Raw genomic sequence first — 20,626 nt, 5'->3', positions numbered from 1 at the left:
GAAGCCAGCAGAGAGATGACTATAATAAAAACTGTGATTTTTTTTCTACTCAGCTGGGAACTCTTGACTCAACAGTTGTTAAAACTCCCTAGGGGTGCCCTTTGTGCACCCAGCTTATATTTTCATTAAACGATAAGGTCCTCAGGACAAGTATCATACTTTATATTTATTTTAAGTCTTGCTCAGAACCTTGCTTAAGGTAGATGATCAATACACTTTTCTTAAAGTGATGAAGAAATAGACAAATGAACAGATGCAGCTTCCTGCTAACACATTTCTAGTTAATGAAATGTTAATATTATTTTATCCTGCTGAGTTGAGTATTGAACTACTGATTTTTACTAGTCTCATCAGTGTTATAGTTCTCTAATTTTATGAAATAATGTACAGAACTATCACAACTTAAACATATATTTGGAACTTAATATGCTTATTCCCAACGGGAAAAAAAATGTTGGTAGGGTAAATAGAATCTAAAAATTAGTTCCCAAACTTGCACCTCATAATGGAACTCAAGTGCTATAATTTGCAATTAAAAATAATGGAAGCCAATACTGCTATATTGCTGATAATTACACATAACAGAAAATATTCATTTATTAAAAACAAAAGCATTATCTACTCTGTTCCAGGCTAGTGCTAGATCCTACCTTTACAATCTGCTTTTATTGTTGTTTTTTCTAATATTTTTTATTGTGGTAAAATACACATAACAAATAATTTGCTTTTATACCATTAAAATATGGTCCAAGAACTTTCTCTAAAGTATAATATTATATTTTAAAAAATCACAAAGTTTTATGGGGAAACACAGTAGAGATGAGTTCTCATTTTTATTTAATTTTACTGAAAGGATCCAAATAACAGTGACTTAGACAAGATTAAGTTTTTCTTTTTCTGGTAATAGATGTTCAAGTTTAGTCAATGTAGGAGTGGGATGTTCACAGTGCCAGGGACCCATACACTTCATCTTTTTGCTATGCCACACTAGGGACAAGACTACTTGCCTCATGGTCCAAGATGGCTGCCTGAGCTTCAACAATCCAGTCTGGTTTCCATCCAGCAGGAAAGTGGGATGGTTGAAAAAGGATATGCACATTCACTGCAAAGACATATTTCAGAAGTTGTTCCTCTATCTCTCTATAATGTGTTTAGTAGGTATAGCCATGTGACTATGAACTTAAGTCTATGAATTTAAAAAGTCTGTGAACTAAGTTCATAGTCACATGGCTATACTTAACTGCTGAGAAACATTGTCCTTATTCACAGTAGCCATTTGTCCAGCCATCTTTCTGTTTTACTGTGGAAGAAAAGGAGAATATATAATAAGGGGGCACTTAGTGGTCTGTGCCTCAACAGGCAAACTTCAGAAGTAAATTTTAAAAATTCATTTTGATGGTATTATTAAAAGATGAATTTTGAGGAAGTCTTTGCCATTTTTATAGTACCCCATAAATTAACATTCCGTATTTGTAGTTTATTACAAACTATTTCTTTAAATGTAAATCTTGGTCTGAAATGGTATGCAAAAATTCACAGGACAAAAATATGGCCTATGACATAAATAGTAAAAATAGAAATGATGTAATGTTCCTGCTTAGCTAATGTAGAAGAATTTCATTAGGTAATGCAGTGTTGATGAGTTAATAGCTTTGTCTAACTCTCCTGAATACATAATGTGCCTGAACGAGTTGTACATTGTGAAATCTGCAGATAGCCCTTTTTACAAGTTATTCATTTTCTTTTATGCAGTAAGAACCTGCAGTGCAGGATGTGGATTTCTTTTTGTTACGTGTTGTACCATGGTTAAAAATGATGGTGGCATATAAATTTTGCTGTATAGTGATAGTCAAGTAGGAATATCTATTCTACTGTAGTAGTTGATGCAAATACTTCAAGGTTACCAATAAGATCTGATAAAGAAAAGGAATAGTCACTCCCAATTTTTCTGTTTTCTAACTTGTGACCATTTTATATTTATATTGCATTTGGAACTAATAAAATATACGTGCGCGTGCACACACACACACACACACACACACACACCCATGCCCAATGTTTCACTCAAAAGCACACATGTATGCACACACACTGATTCAGGGTCTGAATCAAATCAGTTCTTTTCGTAAGGGAATATTATAGGCCTACACACTTGCTCATTTTGGAGGATAAATATGCTACTTTCTGTTTGAACACAGTAGGATTTAGCAATAAATTGGAACCTTTTAACAAATTTTAAGGTGTAATTGTAAATAATTTGCTATAAAAAGTGTGCTACTTTTAGTGACATCATTTCAATCCGTCTTCTTTCTTCTTGCAGAACTGGGGTTTAGGTTGAATAGCAAGAACGATAATCTTGGAGTCAGAAGACATAGGTTCCAAACTCTGCTCTGCTGTTGGGTTTGAGCAACACCTTCCAGACTCTGCCTTACAGCAGCCCCATCTGTATAATGGGGTAATAGTATAGGAGGTTCTTAGCAAGGACCTGGGACACTGATCAGTAAGGGGTGATTTTCATTTCTTTTTCTTTTCCTTCTGTCTCCTTGCCTGCCTCCCTACTTACTCACATCCAATAGTTTCTTTGAGGGTTCTTCTAATGATTCCACTATCACCCCTTGAGGTTAGATGAAGAGTTAATGACTGGATGGCTTCAAACCTATTGCAGAATTACAATGGAAATGACGGAGACAAAGGCATTGATTAAAAATTAGGTTAGATGTAAGCCTTCTGAGAGAATCTTAACCGGATAATACTTTGAGGTCAATTAAAATCCCTGTTTAAACCATTCTCAAAGACTGGAATTAGACCCTATATTTTATAGAGAAAAATAAAAGAATAAATTTTTTTTCCTATCTGTAAACATCAAAATATGTTTAGTTTTCTTTATCCCAGGTATATGATTTTCTGTAATTTCTACTACAAGTTTTAAACAAAATCAGAAAAACCATTTAAAGGAAATTAAACATTAAGGATTAGTTTTAGAGTGTTTAGAGGATTACCTTAGGTTTGAGGTAAAGGTGTTTACTATTCCACTTTTTGGTTGAAATTAAAACTGAATTTCATTTTATAAATATTAGAGATCCTAATTTTCATTTAAAATAGTTCCAAAAACCGCAACAACAACAAATTGCCACCTTCCTATGCTATTAAGAACCAGAGGAGAAGCATCCTGGGTGTGTTTCCAGATCTCTGTTAGACCATTAAATTTTCATCCATATTTAACAAATGTCATTATTCAGTTTCATGGGGTCACTGTGTCAAAATGTCTGTGTTAGACCTTTAATTTATTTTCAGAGGTTCCTTTAAGTGGGCAGAAAGCATGGCATGTTGGATGGATTTACTCTCTTTAATCCATCCACCAGGGTGGTTTGCAGCTCAAAACTTATTCTGGGATGTATACTCAAAAATTAGAATTTATCAGCACGGCAGCCTAAGCCTACACCAGAAAAGTCTCCCTCTCTTCTGCTTCCCTTCTTCTGGCCGGTTCTTTTAAAAGGTGGGTTCTTCCATTATGTCTCCAGGTAGCGGTAGCAGCCGTGCCTGTGTGGTATCCCTCACCAGATGGCCCTCTTAATAAATGCCTTTCTCTTGCCCACCCTCACTTCCTTGATCCAAATGTGAAATGCCAGCAAATAAATAAGAGCATTGTACTCTGATGAGTTCTCTTGAGATGAAGAGAAGCCCTGGGGAGAAGAAGCTAGAAACAGCTCTTCTGTTTGCTGGACTGCTCCTAATTACTGGCTAGTAGGTAAAAGACACTGTTCAGATAATATAGAATTTAAAGGGAGAGCCAGGGAGGGAGGGAAGGAGGGAGAGAGAGAGGGAAAGAAGGAGGGTGCATATATTATGTCAAATGCCTTTGCTAACGTGACCATACTCTTGGGTTGTTAGAGTCCATTTGAAATATTGTGCGTGATCTTTGTGAGGGACCACAGACTTTGGTCTCAGGGTAGGCGATTGCTGTGTGCAGATTTCACTGCCAGGCTAAAAGTGCAACACAAATGAGTGGGTAATGAGAGCAGAACAGCCAGTTCTTTAATTGAATTAAAAGCTGGGTGACATCAATGCAGACACCTGTCCAATTACAGACAGGCCAAGGTGTTTACCATTGCTGTACAAGCGATTCGAAGATGACAGAAATCTTTCCGCCCACAGATTAACATAATGAAGGAGAACAGATTACCGTGGATGCCGGCCAAACACCTAGGTTGGCAGCTGGGGGTGGGGTGGGAGAGGGAGGAGGAGTCCGCTCAAGTATGTAAATAGAAACAGCCTTTTTTCTTTCTTCTCAGAAATGTGTTGGGCTTTACGAGGGATGCCATTTTGCTTTGTGTCTCAGGTTCGGTTTCCGGGCAGAGCATTTATACTTGTCTGCATTTAGTCAGAGGAGTTAATCATAAAATTCCAACGTCACAGCTGGCTCCTCTGTTGTCTTCCTGCTTCTCGGCACACAGAGTTCTATTAGAGACTCAAAAGCTCGCACAGCTGGTGTCAGCTCCACAATGATTTTCTCTCAGGTAGCCAGGCTGCCTCCAATTACTGATATTTCTCTTTGGCTCCTTTGAAACTTGAGGCTAGAGCAAAGGAAAGACAGTGTTGGAAATAATCATCATCAGTCAAAAGAAACAATGTCTGTTACTTTGCTGACTCCCTGGAAAGGGTAGAATGGGAATGGGGTCTCTTAGAGTGAGGGAGACAGCTGAGTGGTGCTAAGCAGATGGAAAGTCTTCGTTTTTCCATTGAGCATCGAGTGCCCGCTTTGGTAAACCATCCTAAGAGCTTCCAGAAAATAGGACAAGCAAAGACGTAAAAGGACATATCCTTTGCATTCAAAGAGTGTCCTAAATCACTTTGAGGGACTTTTAAATTTCAGCATCCTCCAGGATAAGGCTCTTACCCTCTGCTGGGTGGAAACCCTCAGAACACAGACTTTGGAGCCATAGACACCAGGACTCTTAAACTTCCTACTGTGATGTGCTTTCCTTCTGGAAATGAAGTCCCTGTCCCTAGTCTTTCAGCCTGGGCTTTCTGCATGCACCAAGGCCCACAGGACTGCAATTCAAAGGGAATATACTTGCTTTACTTCAAACTCCCTTGGTGTGGCATGTCAAGATTTCTCAATGTTAAGCATTAATGCAAAATGCATTATCGCTTAGCAGTGAGAGGTCTGGTCCTGCTGGTGCCAATGATTTTAATCTGGATACCAACACTCCTGTGTTTCATGGGATACTAACACTTTTAAGACATCAATAATGCTTACTTTATGCTTATTGAATGTTTTTTCAGCTCATCCTCTTCCATTATCAAAAGGGACTGGCAGGTTTCCTGACATGGTTGGGACCATTTTCTGATTTCACAGAGTTTTGTGGCTGAAAGGAAATTTGAGAGGTCATTTGGCTAGCCTAGAGGGTTGGGACAGTCTTAAATTCAAAGGAAAAAAAGACTTCTCTGTGATGTCTCAAAGAAAGAGAGCCAATCTTAAAATTTCTCACTGTCGGGATATACTTCTTTATTCTAAACACCCCAGGTGTCATAAAGGGAGATTACCCCCACTTTCTCTCATTGGGTTTTCTATGGACGCAGAATATGCCACATTTTTCTATCTAGGATTCATTTATAAATAAGTCACATTGTATATTTTTTGGTATTCTTTTTAATATAATACTGAAACATAGTTTCAATGATTATCCTTTTTTCTCTTTGTCATTAATTAAATGATAGACAAAGGTCTATCACATTGGACCAGGAAATACAGATCTATAGATGCCCTTGTCCACTTATCATATATACAAACACTCTTCTTTATGAATTATTCTGTATTACTGTTATCATTAGGAGCTTACAAGATCTAATATTTTCTTGGATTAGAAACTATAGAGATCAGATGTATTCTTTACTACCTTTCCCAGTGGCATAGACAAGAAATGATAAATACTTTTTGATGATGATATACTATCATGGTAGTACTATCCTTTTTTTCTGGAGAGTGTATAATAAGTAAGACTCTGACACTTAAAGTGAGGCCATTAGGCCAATCACTCAATGATCTTTATGCATATATCCAAGAAAGGCTATCTTACATAGTATTGGAGAGAATATAATTACCCTCTTTGGTAACAGTAGAATTTCTTACACCATCAATTTTAATCCATCTTCATAAACTCTCTATACTAAGAAACAAGATGTAAACCACATGTCCTAAACACTAGGATGACTTTGTTCTGAATTAGGGAAGATGGCTAGGTTGACAAACCCCCTCTCTGACCCCAAGCACTAACTGTAACAAGGAGATAAACAGTGCTGAATCATTACATTACTCTTCTTATGGAAGTAGATAATACTGATCTCTATTTAGGTGAAAATTATTATGGGGGCACCTGGTGGCTTTGTCAGTTAAGCATCTGACTCCTGATTTCAGTTCAGGTCATGATCTCAGGGTTTGGTTCTCAGTTTGTGAGTTTGAGCCTTGAGTCAAACTCTGTGCTGTCAGTGTGGAGCCTGCTTGGGTTTCTCTGTCTCTCCCTCTCTCTGCCCCTTCCCTGCTTGTGCACATTCTCTCTCTCTCTCTCTCTCTCTCTCTCTCTCTCTCTCTCTCATAAATAAATAAACAAACAAACAAAAAAATATTCTGATGTTTTGACAGACTTTGAGACAAAACATTATGAGCAAGATCCTCATTGGATATAGGAAAGAAATGGTACCTTAGCCTCAGAAAGTACAGCACAGTTTTTGAAAGTGACGATTTACAAACCTCCAAAACTTTCCACCTGGGATATGAAGTTGGCAAGAACCAAAACATCACCTTTTGCCTTTTTTTCTTCTTTTTCCCTATTTTGCAGCTCTCATTTCTCAGTGTTTGTTATGGTTTCACCTGCCTTGAAATGGGAAATGTGAGCACTTTGATGAATGGCCTGAAAGATGATCTAGTTTCTCTCCAGCATCTTTCTCTAAGAATCTTAGGATATTTCTACGAAATACAATTTGGCCAACTTCTCTATCAGAGCACAAAGCTGAAGAAAGCAAGTTTTATGAGTAGAGCATTTCCTGTTTTTTAAACTCCTTAAGGTTTAAGAATGGGGGTGGCAGGACTTAGCAAAGGAATTTCATAATACACGTATACATTCAAAGTAACTCCTTTAGTGAAGGCAAAAAAGGTTAAACAAAATACTGAAGACCATTTAGTGAATGTGATATCGTTCAGTATCTGGTTTGACATGATCCTTCTTAAAGTCCATGTTAATGCCTTTCTTGCTAAGTTGATGTAACTGTCATAATTCCAACACTGTACTTCAGCCATGATTTGGAAAGAAATAATGTCTCAGGATAAGGCATTGTGTAAGGCCAGTCTTCAAAATTGTAAAATAATGGAACTGCTGTTATAATGTTTCTCAGTGATGACATTACCTGGTTGTATCGTGCATCCCCATACTAAATATTTCAGAGCACCAGCTTGATACAACCACTGGATCTCTTTGGACACAGCATTCCTTTGCCCCAGCTAAATCATGACCATCCATAAGAGGGAATGCTTTTCACATAGGTCACATAGCTTAAGTGATGAACAAGGGAAGCTAGTCTCATATCCCAACATGTTTTTCTTATTTGCTGTAGGAATAAAAGTCTCATTCTCTGGGGGATGATTCATTTCTTGTTAGAATGACATTATACTAATTCAGACACACAAGTTGTCTTATTTAGACTCTCACAATAGACTCAAACTTGGCAATAAGAAGACGTGACAAATGCTAATTTTTTTGAAAAGATAAAACGACCAGAACATATCTTGCAGGGTTACCTTAGTTTTGAGTCCGGAGTTTTGGGATAATGTTGAAACATTGAGAAATGGGAAAGTGAAGCTTAGGAAAGAGTGTAGACTGTCAGGTTTGGATTGGAGCAAGAGGAGAATGAAATGCTAGTGGGACATCCAGGTGGGATATATGACCTGGAGATAGAGGTGCAGAAGCAGAGCTGGGGGAGAGAGGTGAAGTCTGCAGATATAAATGAGAGAGAGGACTTGATGAGCTAACAAAGGTAAGTGTTCAGGAGAAGAGAGAAGCCTGAAGGCCCGACTTTGTAAACCAAAAGCCATTTATAGGGCTGCGAAAGGAAGATGAGCCAATCAGTTCAAGGGAAGAAAGGAGCTCTCGGAGGCTGAGGAGAACAACTCAGGAAAATTCAATGGCACAGCGGAAGCTGACGGAGTCAAAGTCCAGTGAGTGAGGAAGATAAGGATTTGATCTGATATTTAGAGATCAGTCATCTTGGAAGATAAAAATCAGTATTTAGTAGGAGGAAACTGGGTTGCACAGTGCACACAGGAAACTGCTAGAGCTCTCTCCTTACATATATTCCTAAACTCATTTAATCTTTTTAGTAACACTTTGAGGTAAGTTCTATTATCTCCATTTCACAGATGAGAACTGAGGCCTCTCCTTCAAGATAGGTATAGTTATTACCTGCTTACAGGTAAGGAAACTGAGGCACAGAGATCTGAACAACTTGCCCAAGCCCATATAAGAAATCAACAGCAGAACGGGCATTTGGGCCCTGGCAATCCGGCCTAAGTGTCCGTTCTCTTGACCACTCTACCACCATGTGATGAGGACGTGTAGATGGTGATGTATACTTTCTTTAAGACATTTAGTGGGAGGAAACATGACTTCTTCAAAGAAAGTGAACTTGGAATACGGGTCATGGTCTGGGAAATTCAAGAGGAAGTCACAGTCATTGCAGCAGAAGGGGAAGAGAGCAGAAGGTTACCGTATGAGGCGGAGTCAAGACAGAGGGAGCTGAATTTGGCATGAGGTAGTCGCACGTGTATGCGTATTGGCTCACTGGCTTGCAGTCTTCTTCCTCCATGAGTTAAGGTGATGGCACCAAGGGCAGCAGAGAGGGCTCGGCGGCCCAGGATGATGGCCGGGGAGCTGCTGGAATGAAGACTGGAAGGCATCACTAAAGTGTGAGGTGCCAAAGCAGACAATGGCTATGGGCTTTGTTTCGTTCTGCTCTTTGCTCTTTTGATTTTTAAAAGTTTTCTAGGGAGAGGAAATAAGAAAACGTATACATTAAATTTTGTTTGAATGATGCAAGCTGTTGCCAGTATTGGCACATTTAGACAATATACATTCTGTAGCAGGCTATTGATGGTTTACACAATAAAGGGATACCACGCTGGGACCATCTTTACATAAGAATGATGAAAATCTATGTAGTTAGGATTAAAGACGACTCTGAAAAATGTCCACCGTGAAGAACAATGGTGAGCAAATACACAAATTGTATTTTTGATACTTGTTTAATTCCCAGGATTAAGTACATAAAGAACTTCTGTCTTGGTTATGAACATCAGTAAACAAAATGTGCTTTCATTTCTATAGGTACTTTTAATTGCTGAACAAATCTTATCTATTCACCACCAAGCCGGGATAATTCAACACTTCCATGTGTACCACTTCTGTTTAAGACAGGTGTCTTAATTAAATAAACTAATAATTTTGCAAGTAGAAGCACAAAAGCATAATTATCTAATTTGCTAATTGTTCGACTATGTTGATTTGCATCTTTGTTAGTTGCAACATGAACAAATAGTTTGTATCCGTGTATCCTACCGTTAAAGTAACGAAGCCACTCTTGGGAGTAGCATTTCCTAAAGTGTGTTAATAGATGCCGTGTAAAAAGGACTCTAGTTGAATAGGCTGAAAAATGCTGGGTTAGAGAAAATTGAAGAGTTTCATTCTGCAGGAGGTCTAGAATCCTAGAATGGGATAATATGCATCTTAACTATCAAATACACTGTGCTCTGCTTTACGAACTATATATGGAAATCCATTTTTAAAGAGGAACATCTCAGGGTACTAATGTTCTGAGGCGCACATTTGGGAAAATGCTGTTTTGAGTTGTTTTAACAATAAATTGGTGTCACAATTTTTTTCACTCGTCATTCCATTCTGTAATCAGCACACAGGCAGGAAAATGCATTAAAGAGGCATATGTTTTTGTTTGTATCTGTGTCTCTACATATATTTCTCTCTCTCTCTCCTTCTCTCTCTCTCTCTGTCTCTCTCTCTCTCTCTCTCCCTACCACACACAGTGTTCTTATGGCTGCATACAGTAAACATGCAAACCTCCCTTTTCCCCTTTTTATTATAGGCATATTGACAGGCCTGCTACCCTTCAAAAACTATGCAGTAACCCTAACTGCTTGCACTTTGGCTGGCTGTACTGAGAGCTCACATGCACTGAACATCTCTACTCCACAAGAAGGTAAAGTAATTTCAAAGGTCTTGACTTCCACATTTCAGTTATGAATAATAAAATAGGAGAAGAGCTAAATGCTGCAAGGCCATTTGCTGGAAAACCCCAACCTAATTTGATGACAAAGTGCATTGCCAGGCCATAATTGCTCCATTTTTTGGGGGGGTGTGAAAATGAATCAAACTCCATACCCTTTAATGACATGCATCTTTAATAGCTGTAATGCAGATTAATGGGCTTTTTAATTGCTGTTACATTGTTCATGCAAGAGCCTTGTCATTAATATGAAGCATCTGAAAGATTAATGAAAGCTTCCTCATTTTACTATGGCTCAGAAGTAAATCTAGAGACAGTCTGACTAAAAAGAATTGATTGTACGGCACAGTATGAAATTGAGAATCAAACGGTTGATTTCCATGGTCTCTTTGAACTGCTAAACACCAGCACAGGCAACAATTATTTCAGTATGATGGAGCCTCCAAATGCCGGTTGAGGCATTATTAATCACTGCTCGGTTCCTTCTGACTGAAGTCTCACTTTTGTTGTACTTGGGACTTACAAACTGTTGGCATAAATTAATGTTTCAGAAAGCGTACGTTAAGAAGGCAGTGAGAAAGAGAAAATATTTTAGCACTCCAAAGTGGAAGCTTTGCTCAAGCATCAGAACGCATCACTTCAAGAGATAACAGCTCTCCAAACATTTGAAGCATTGTTGCTTTATATTTCTCTCTCCTGGATGAGGGGAATTACAAGTTGTTTCCACCATCTAGCTGTCAAGTTGCTGAAGAGATTGAAAAGCTTGATCCTCGGGGGAAGAGTCAGCCAACCTCTCTCCCTCAGTATCCATCTGTCCCCCTTCCTGACTCCCTCTTGTCCCCTTCCTTCTTTCAAGTCCTTTAGCAAGTACCCCTCACACAGACGATATGTAACAGAAAGACAATGGCCCCAAATGATGAAACCAGGAGAGGAGAGACGAGCCTGTGAAAACCTTTGTGTGGCCTTATTCTTTGTGCTTTGCACTTGACCCAACCAGAGCTTCCTTACCTGGACTACACCATCAGTGACCTATCATCACTGGTTTCAAGGGTCCCCTCAGTCTAACCTACAGAGGAAAGCACTGTTTCTCTTCATGTGTCATTGCTTCTGTTGGGGCACTGGATGATCCTCTCCCCTTACAAATCCTTCCACCAGCATCAATATGGGACAAGAGCCCTGTTGTTGTCCTTATTTTCTCTATACACACCACCTCCTCTGTCCAGGTTTTGCCTGGTACCCTTTCAACCTACTTCACAGCTGTACCCTAGAGGGATTCCTACTGGTGCCGTTCACCATTCCCTCTTCATTACTTAAGGAATTTCCTCTTCCAGCTTTTTCTTCAAGTTACTGCCAATGTACCAAACAATAGATGTATTTAGGGTCAATATTTTAAAACTTTTAGTTCCTATGATTCCAGTTTATTGACCCTTACAGAAAATTAACAGAACCTTATTTAAAAAAAATGCAATGTTGTTTTCATATGTAATAACTGGATTCTGTACTTATGGTTATTTCTATAGGTACAGAGAGGTGTATTTTTATGTCTATTATGAACTGCCCTCACCAGCGTTGCCCACCTTAGATCAAAAGCTCCTCAAGGGTAGGGACTCTGTCTGTTTAATTTGCTTTAATAGGCACAGCCCCAAGTAGAGATTATGGGTTAATAATACTCTTGATGAAGTAACACAGGCATCAGTCAAGTGAACTAGTGTTATACTCCCCATCCATCACTGATGCAAATTCTCATAAATTCAGGACAGTTATTTAGTACTGTTCCTAAAGCAATTACTGACAAGCTGCCCACGAATCAAGAATATTTCCATGCGTGGGATTTCAGGTTTATTTCATGATTTATTGGTTTAGGTCTGAAAAGTTTGAATTAGAAAAGTAAACTAAGATTAGACTCTATAAATCTTTTTTTTTTCTTTTTCATAGCCCCACAGGAAGTTCAGCCACCAGTAGCCAAATCTCTTCCCAATTCTTTGTTACTCTCCTGGAATCCACCCAAAAAAGCAAATGGTATTATAACTCAGTACTCCTTATATATGGATGGGATGATAATCTATTCAGGCAGTGAAGAGAACTATACAGTCACAGGTAAGACTTCTATAGGTATCAGTAAATAGTTATAGTCCATATTACTCTATGTATATTTCAGATAACTATAGTCTGTAGTTGTCTGAAAGTGTGGTCTTTAAAACTGGGGTACTTATTTTGTCTCCTGTTCTTTGGTTCTCTTGTGTGGTCCCTAATCACACTCACAATGCCCAGTTGAGTCAATGTCACTTCAGACAAATTCCAGTGTCACATGGGTTAGCTACTCTAAAATCCTCATGAATGTGAGATAACATTGAGACTCAGATGTGTGACTCAGTATCATCTGAATTTTGGGCCATTTGAGAAGAAACATGGTATATATGCCCAGATCATACTATAGTGTGATGACACTCGAGTAAAATGAAATAAATTTCTGAAAACCTTGTAAAACACAAGAAGCCTATATCATGTCTTGTTGCCTGGTATCTGAACTGTGCTTATATTTGTGTAGTAATTATAGTGGTTATATATTGTACGGTATTTTATATACTATATGTGACTATCAAGTAAGACATCATGAATCAAACATTATTGATGAAAAAACTGAGGCTGAGAGATATTAAGTTCTTCATGAAAGGTCACAACAAGTTAGAGTCAGAGGCGAGATTAATTATTTATGTATTAACTCCTTCACATTAATGCCAGGCACTAAGGTTGTAATCGGGAATCAGCCACACATTGTCCCTCATCTGTTGGTGCTTGTGTGTCTTCGTGGGGACACATACAGGTGCAAGTATGAGGCATTTGTGGACAGGGCTATGACATTTACCTAGTTGCTTTATCAGGGTTTACGTTTTTGTGTCTTCTCTAGACTGAGAAACTTCAGGAGACAAAAGCTTTCACTTTAATATTTTATTCCTCAAGGTGGGATAGAATTCTGTAAAACATGTTACATGAGGAAGATATTATTACCACCATGTTACAAGTGAAGAAACTGAGGCATAGAAAGATTAAGTAACTTCTTTAAAGTCACACAGACTGAGTAGTATTATGATACTGATCCAAGCATTCTGGCTCTGATGAAAAGAATGTGGTCTTTTTTTTTTTTATATGAAATTTATTGTCAAATTGGTTTCCATACAACACCCAGTGCTCATCCCAACAGGTGCCCTCCTCAATACCCATCACCCACCCACCTCTCCCTCCCACCCCCCATCAACCCTCAGTTTCTTCTCAGTTTTTAAGAGTCTCTTGTGTTTTGACTCCCTCCCTCTCTAACCCTTTTTTTTTCCTTCCACTCTCCCTTGGTCTTCTGTTAAGTTTCTCAGGATCCACATAAGAGTGAAAACATATGGTATCTGTCTTTCTCTGTATGACTTATTTCACTTAGCATAACACTCTCCAGTTCCATCCACGCACCCACACACTTCCAAAACTCAAACAGGAAGAAATAGAAAACTTGAACAGACCCATAACCAGCGAAGAAATTGAATCAGTTATCAAAAATCTACTGACAAATAAGAGTCCAGGGCCAGATGGCTTCCCTGGGGAATTCTACCAGACGTTTAAAGCAGAGATAATACCTATCCTTCTCAAGCTATTCCAAAAAATAGAAAGGGATGGAATATTACTTGGCAATGAGAAAAAAACGTGGTCTTAAAACAAGTTACTTCACTTTTGAGACTTAGTTTCTGAATCTATAAAATGGGAACAACTACAATTTTCAAGATTTTAAATAGAACTACACTATAAATAAAACACCTAACATATTCTTAGTGCTTAGAGAATAATATTATTTCCTGAAGAATGCAGAGTTCATGCTTTAAACTTTAGAAATAGATTACTATTGCCCTAGTAATGCCTGAAGGCATTATTTTAATTAAATATGATGGGCCACAGAAATTACTTCAAAAGAAATGAAAGCATATTATAGAATAAATCTTACACATTAATTAATAACATAAAGCACTTCTGTAGGACCAAAATATATCATCATATATAAGAAAACACATCTTTTAGGCCCAATACAGACATTTCCTCTGAGAAACCTTCTCTGATATCTCAAGTATGAATTTTAATATGCCCCAGCTATGCTCACTGAATACCTATGTGCCCCCTCTTTTTTTGTTTGTTTGTATTGTCTTTGAATAAGGTTGTTTATTTACTTATCAGTTCGCCTTGCTAAGCCATAAGCATCATAAAAACATGTATGCTTAAGTGTCTTGTTCATTACTGCATCTCCAGGATTTATCGCAGAGTAGGTATAAATAGTGTTGAGTAAAGGAGTGAATGAAGTCAGGTGACTGCTGGGAACAAAAGAAGACAGTTGTGACACCTGAGTGGTTCAATTAGTTAAGTGTCTGACTCTTGATTTTGGCTCAGGTCATGATCTCTTGGTTCCATGAGACTGAGTCCTCTGTGCTGAGAGCTCAGAGCCTGTGTGGGATTCTCTCCCCCTCTCTCTCTACCCTTCCCCCCTCCCTCCCTCCCTCTCTCTCTCCCTCTCTCTCAAAATAAATGATAAACATTAAAAAAAGAATACAGCAAAGGGGAATTGGTGGGAGGGTATGAGTAGGGTGGGAAAGAAAAAAATGACGGAGAAAATTAAAAGAAAAAGGGTAGAAACCAGAGAAAAAGAAACTAAGATCCCTTCCATGTGTAGACATGAGTGGTAATCCAGTTCACAGGAAAGTTGTGTGGCTGATAGCAGGTCTCAAAACATAAGCCTTAAATTTTCCCCAAACGTGCAGAATGCCCTATGAGTTGACTCTATGCGCAGCCAGAAAAAGAGCAGAATGGGAAGACAGGAAGCCAGAATTCACACTGATGTCTAATACTACCTACAACTTGATACTAATTCTGTGCTTTGCTTGATTGAGTCATTGACAGAACCCTGTGACTATGGTATCTGCAATGAAAAATTTTGGCAAGTGTTACCCAAGTGGATAGCAGAATAGATGCCCCAAATGTAATATTTATGTAATGAAATGGTAATATCCTTAAAGGGCCCACAACCATCTTCTCTAGCTACCCAGGTAATAGATTCCTCGATAATTTTCACTGGTTGTGTAGGTTTTTAAAGATTAAATCTCAGGTAGTGTTTTCTATAGCCTTCTTGGCTTCTCACAAGCAACTGTATTTCCTGTTGTTCTCATCCCCAAGTGGCTAAAGATAGGAGACACATTGGGACTGCAACACGAAGGAGAGGAATGAAGCCAAGAGCATTATGATGGGGTTCAAAGTGTTGCATGATTGTTCTGATGTTATAGCCAGTAAAACTGAAGCCTGGAGAGGTTAAGAAATTCTGCTCCATATTGGAGGAACCACTTCAAACCTGGATCTGTCTGGCCCCAAAGTCCATGCTTTTAATCTTTATACATTCTACTATCAAATTATTATATATTATCTTATCTTTACATGAATCAATATTATATATTATTATCCATTCACATAATATGTAAATATTTTATATAAACATACAAATTATCAACATATTAACATAAACATATTGTGTAAACATGTAAATATTTACACAATATGTGAAAGCTACATAATATGTAAACATGATATATTTACATAAATACATATTACAAATGATTGCACATTATTTTATTTTCCCTCACAACAACACTGACAGGGAGACCAAAGCCTGATTACAAACCCCAGAGCACCCGTATTATTCTTTTTTGGGCTGCCACAACAAAATACCACAGACTGGGTGGCTTAAACAACAGAAATTTATTTCTCACAGTTCTGGAGACTAGAAGTCCAAGATCAAGGTGTTGGCAGGTTTGGGTTCTCTTGAGGCCTCTCTCCTTGGCTTGCAGACAGCTGCCTTCTCACCATGTCCTCACAAGGTCTTTCTTCTGTGTGCACAGCCCCCTTGTCTCTTCCTCTTCTGATACGGTCACCAGTCCAGTTGGATTAGGGTTCCATCCTTATGATCTCATTTAACCTTCATCACCTCTTTAAAAGTCCCATTTCCAAATATAGTCACATTGGGAGTTAGGGCCTCAAGATATGAATTTGGGAGGAGGCAATTCAGTCTGTAACAGCAACCCTAAAGTGAGTGCTTTTTCTTCTATTGGCGTAGGCTGAATGCCAACTTTTGTACGGATTCTCAAATTGTGTGAGGATTGAATAAAATGGCCTTTAAGATCCCTTTCAATTCTAAGATTTTATGTCTGTAATGTGCACTAATTTCAGGACATTTATGTCTTCAACGTCCACCTGTCTACTAGGAATCACAGAGAAGGCAGAATGAGAAAGGGAATCTGTCTGTCCAAATGGCTACAGCAGTTTCTTCTATCAGCCCTCTCCAGACAGAGTTTAGAATGGATCTCCTTAGTGCTGAAATGTTGATTTGTAAGAAGAGAAATTGAAGGTGCAGTCTAATGGACAAGAGAAATAATTGATGATATTTTTTAAATGATAATGCACTATATGCTTATTGAAGGTAATTTAAAACATACAGATGTCTAACACCTGATTATCCCACTCTACAGATAGAAACTCAATATACGATGTCATTCCTTCTAGTATTTTACTCATTTTAACAAAATTGATCTATAATGTATAATTTTGAATCCTTGCATATTTCCTTATTATGACTAAATCCCACTTTATGAAGAGTTTTTCTGAAAATATTTTGAAATATTTTAATACTAGCATCCTATCCCATCTAAATGCACATTAATGCATTTAACCACTTGAAAGTGATCAAGTTTCTAATTTATCTCTCTTTTAAATATGTTGTGACAAATATTATTGTATACAATCCCTGTTTATTAGATTCCCAAAAGGGGAACACCTGTCTAAGGTAGTAAACCTTTACAAAACATTTGATACACATTTTCATACTTTTTCCCAGAAAAGTTCATCAGAAGTGCATGTTATGTTCTTAAATCTTTGATAATTTTGCAGGTGAAAAATATTATTCTTGTTTGTGTGTTGAACAACTAGTTATAGTGCATACTTTTTGCATGTTTATTAGAGATGTATATTTTACTTTGATTCAGCTGATCACAGTCTTCATGAGTAAAAATTTAATACGTGAGGAATAATTTTGAAACTTCCTCAAGATCTGTGTTTTATACCCCCTTTCCCCTGGTTGTAATCATCTGCACTATTTAAAATTCCTTGTCTTTTACTTTATCAAAAACTTCCTTAATACCTTGACCTAATGTCCCTCTTAAATATTCAAAGTGTCAACCTTTTCTTTTTTCCTCACTCTTACTCCATTTATTTGTAGCTTCTTTTTAAGTCCCCGCATAGAAACAACATTCTTCTGTTATGTGTAGCAAATGGATCTTGCCACCATGGTGGGTACAGGTAAAAGTAAATGCATTTCAATTCAGAAGCCACTTAGCATCTAGGTGGTTTGGATTTTTTTCTTCTTTCTCTTAAATATGAAGCATTAAAAGTCAAAGGCATTGCTGCACCTTGAGTTAGTACAAAATATATTTAAAAATGCATACAGTTCAAATTTTTTGCCTTGCATAGGCCATAAGCTAGTAGTATGGTGGGTCAGTTGTGACACTGAAAAATGAATCCAGTTAGAGAACCTCCCGAAGGCTGTTGATGTTTGCTATAATAAATAGCACACACTTTAAGTCAAACTTTTTCATTCTGTATTCAAAGGTAATGGATTTTTCGTAACCATAGTAACCTTGGTGTATTTCTGGATAAATACATGAGGTATATACATTCTAGTTTTATTTTTGAATATAAACTACCACATTATGTATTACTAATAATATGAAAAATAGGATGTAGGTTAGTATAATGACAGCTTAAACTAGTATGCATTTTTCTTCTGCAAAAAATAAATATTTATCAAAAGTATAGGTTCAATTAATTTTTCCCCCAGTTTTGTGGTATTCTGGTGGTGCCATTTATCTTTTTTTGCAAGATCTCCATTAATCTCTTATTTCTGTCCCATAACAGATTTTTAAGAATTTCGAGGTGAAAACAATTGTGCTTTAAAGCTTATGATTAAAAACATTATTGAAGGATTGAAGGGCCTACACTGATATCACCCACAGAGCTATTGTGAGCCACTTAAGGTGTGTGTGTACAGTATGTTCATAAAGAGGTAAAAAAAAAAAAAAAAAAAAAAAGAAACCTTTTGTGAGACTGTTCAACATACCAGGATGGTTTCAAAGTTCAGGCTAGATAGCATCCTGATTGATGACGACTATCCAAACTGTAGCCAACCAGATCATTCTCATTTTAAATGAGCACCCTACCAGAAACTGGCAATCTTTAAGAAGTTTGTGAGATGTTGCAGAGAAGCTTACAAAGTTTTCAGAAACAAGGATACCAAGATGGTGGTAACTGGGAGAACTAAACTACAGGAGGTTTATGTGAGCTGCGCTAACTGGTAAAGAAAGAATAGTGATCCCCCGGGCAATTCTTTTTTTTACTATATAAATTGTTGTTGGTTAACTCATCCAGGCCACTGCTGGTTATAACTACTAGAACTCCAAAGGAGTAAAGGTCAGTAGGGACTCTATAGTATAGACATAGATATATCTGACATCAAACCATAAAACATGTATGTCTTCAAGTGTATCATCTAATACATCTATAGTAGTCTTATGATTGAGTAAATGTGGCTGATTTCCTGTACCAGAGAAGGCATCTCCCACTTGCTTCATCAGGACCTGGGATTTATCACTAATGCTAAGGCAGTAAAGAAGCAAGGATAATAGCAGTGTAAGAAGTGTGTGTGTGTGTGATGGGGGGTGGAAGGGGGGGGGGGCGGGAGACAGGGAGAGAGAGACAGAGAGAGAGAAGGAAAGGAAAGAGGAAAAGCAGATGTATAACTGGTAAAGTTACACAGGCAGTAAGTATTTATATTTTTAACCAACTAAAAGTGCAAAAACTATTTTTTTTTGGTCTCATTTGCCAAGGTCAAAAAGAACCATGTATAAACAGCAAAACAGAAATGTTCATCTTGAATCTTCCAAACACTTAAGTCTGACGATGAAAAATTTATTGCGGGAGAAGCTGTATTGCTTATGGCACAATAAAAAGCATTTAAAGGTTAGGTACTTCTAACCAAGCGTTATAAGGAACCTTATCAATTCTCTACAAATTTGAGCTAAATTATACTCATTCACACTGATGGTTTACAAAAGATCCTTTGTTAGCAAAATAAAGCTTCACTTTAACCTTGATATTTTCTTTAATTTTGAATTTTTGGATACCACAAATGCGGTGCATGTAAATCCGTCCTTTTACAGAAAGTAATATTTTTGGGGGGATACAATTAACATGCTTGTGTTCTAATCCATAAGGCTGAGTATTAATATAAGACAGAGCATATGAGGGTTTTCAGGTAAGGCAATGATCTCATCTATGAGTCATGGTGCCTCTCTCTCTATTACAAACTAAAGTCATATTTTGTCCCTTTTTTATATCACAGACCTATAGTATTAAATTATAAAAAGTCTAAGAAACCTTGAGGATACAAGGAAAAAAGCCTGAATTAAAAGAAAAAGCTAGATCACTAACTCCGTGATCAAAGACTCTAGGAAAGTTGCTCAAGGTTTGGCCACATACCAGACCTTTGGGTCAATGAACAGTAGATACTTTACTCTTAAAGAGCCATTTTCGCTTAGTAACAAAAGGTCAAGTGAAATCAAATAACTTGTCCAGAATGTTGAAATATCAGTTGTGGTTAATTGTCAACAGTACAACCAAAGTGTCATTTTTACTTTAAGATACTTCTATAGTGCATGAGTATGTGAAGAAATTAAACATGTTTAAATTTATATTTTAAGACCTGTACCCAAATATTACCTGTAATCTGTTAACCTAGTTGATGAATATTATGTTCTTAAATGATAGGAAAGCACTTTATATTTGAAGGGATTCCAGAGGGATTGAGGGAAATAACATCCAGGGTTGTAGAGTTCAGTCGTACCTCCCCACTATGTACCACCATCAAAATGTCACACAATGTATTTGATGATCTACCTCAATTCCCACATTTTCCTTTGATTCACAGAAGCTTTCATATAACTTTCCTACAAATCTGTCACTTAAATGTATTCTATCTTGTGACAAAAACTTATTTAAAGGGGATACATCTTGATCCAAAACAAAAATGTAGGTTCATTAGGTATAGTCATCATGTCATTATTTATTTTCCTAATCTCTAGTCTTCTATGATACATAGAAATAAGGACCCAATTGGCATTTAACAAACTCTTATTGAATTGAGTTGAAATGAACTGGATTAAATTCAAGAAACACGGAGAATCAGTAAACTAATATTTTAAAGTAAATGACA

The 20,626-nt window shown here is 37.4% G+C and overlaps 1 protein-coding gene across 1 annotated transcript in view; it reads left to right on the top strand.

The window, feature by feature from the left end:
• Positions 1-20,626, top strand: part of USH2A (usherin) — a 737,363-nt gene that overhangs the window by 329,331 nt on the left and 387,406 nt on the right. The window contains exons 31-32 of the mRNA XM_078441308.2: positions 10,150-10,263; positions 12,226-12,387. Of these exons, the coding sequence (XP_078297434.2) occupies positions 10,150-10,263; positions 12,226-12,387 (276 nt within the window). The remainder of the gene's footprint in view (positions 1-10,149; positions 10,264-12,225; positions 12,388-20,626) is intronic.

This window comes from Panthera onca, chromosome F1 (genome assembly GCF_046562875.1).
Source record: "Panthera onca isolate mPanOnc1 chromosome F1, mPanOnc1 haplotype 2, whole genome shotgun sequence".
NCBI lineage: Eukaryota > Metazoa > Chordata > Mammalia > Carnivora > Felidae > Panthera > Panthera onca.
This window is presented reverse-complemented; position numbering and strand designations above follow the sequence as displayed.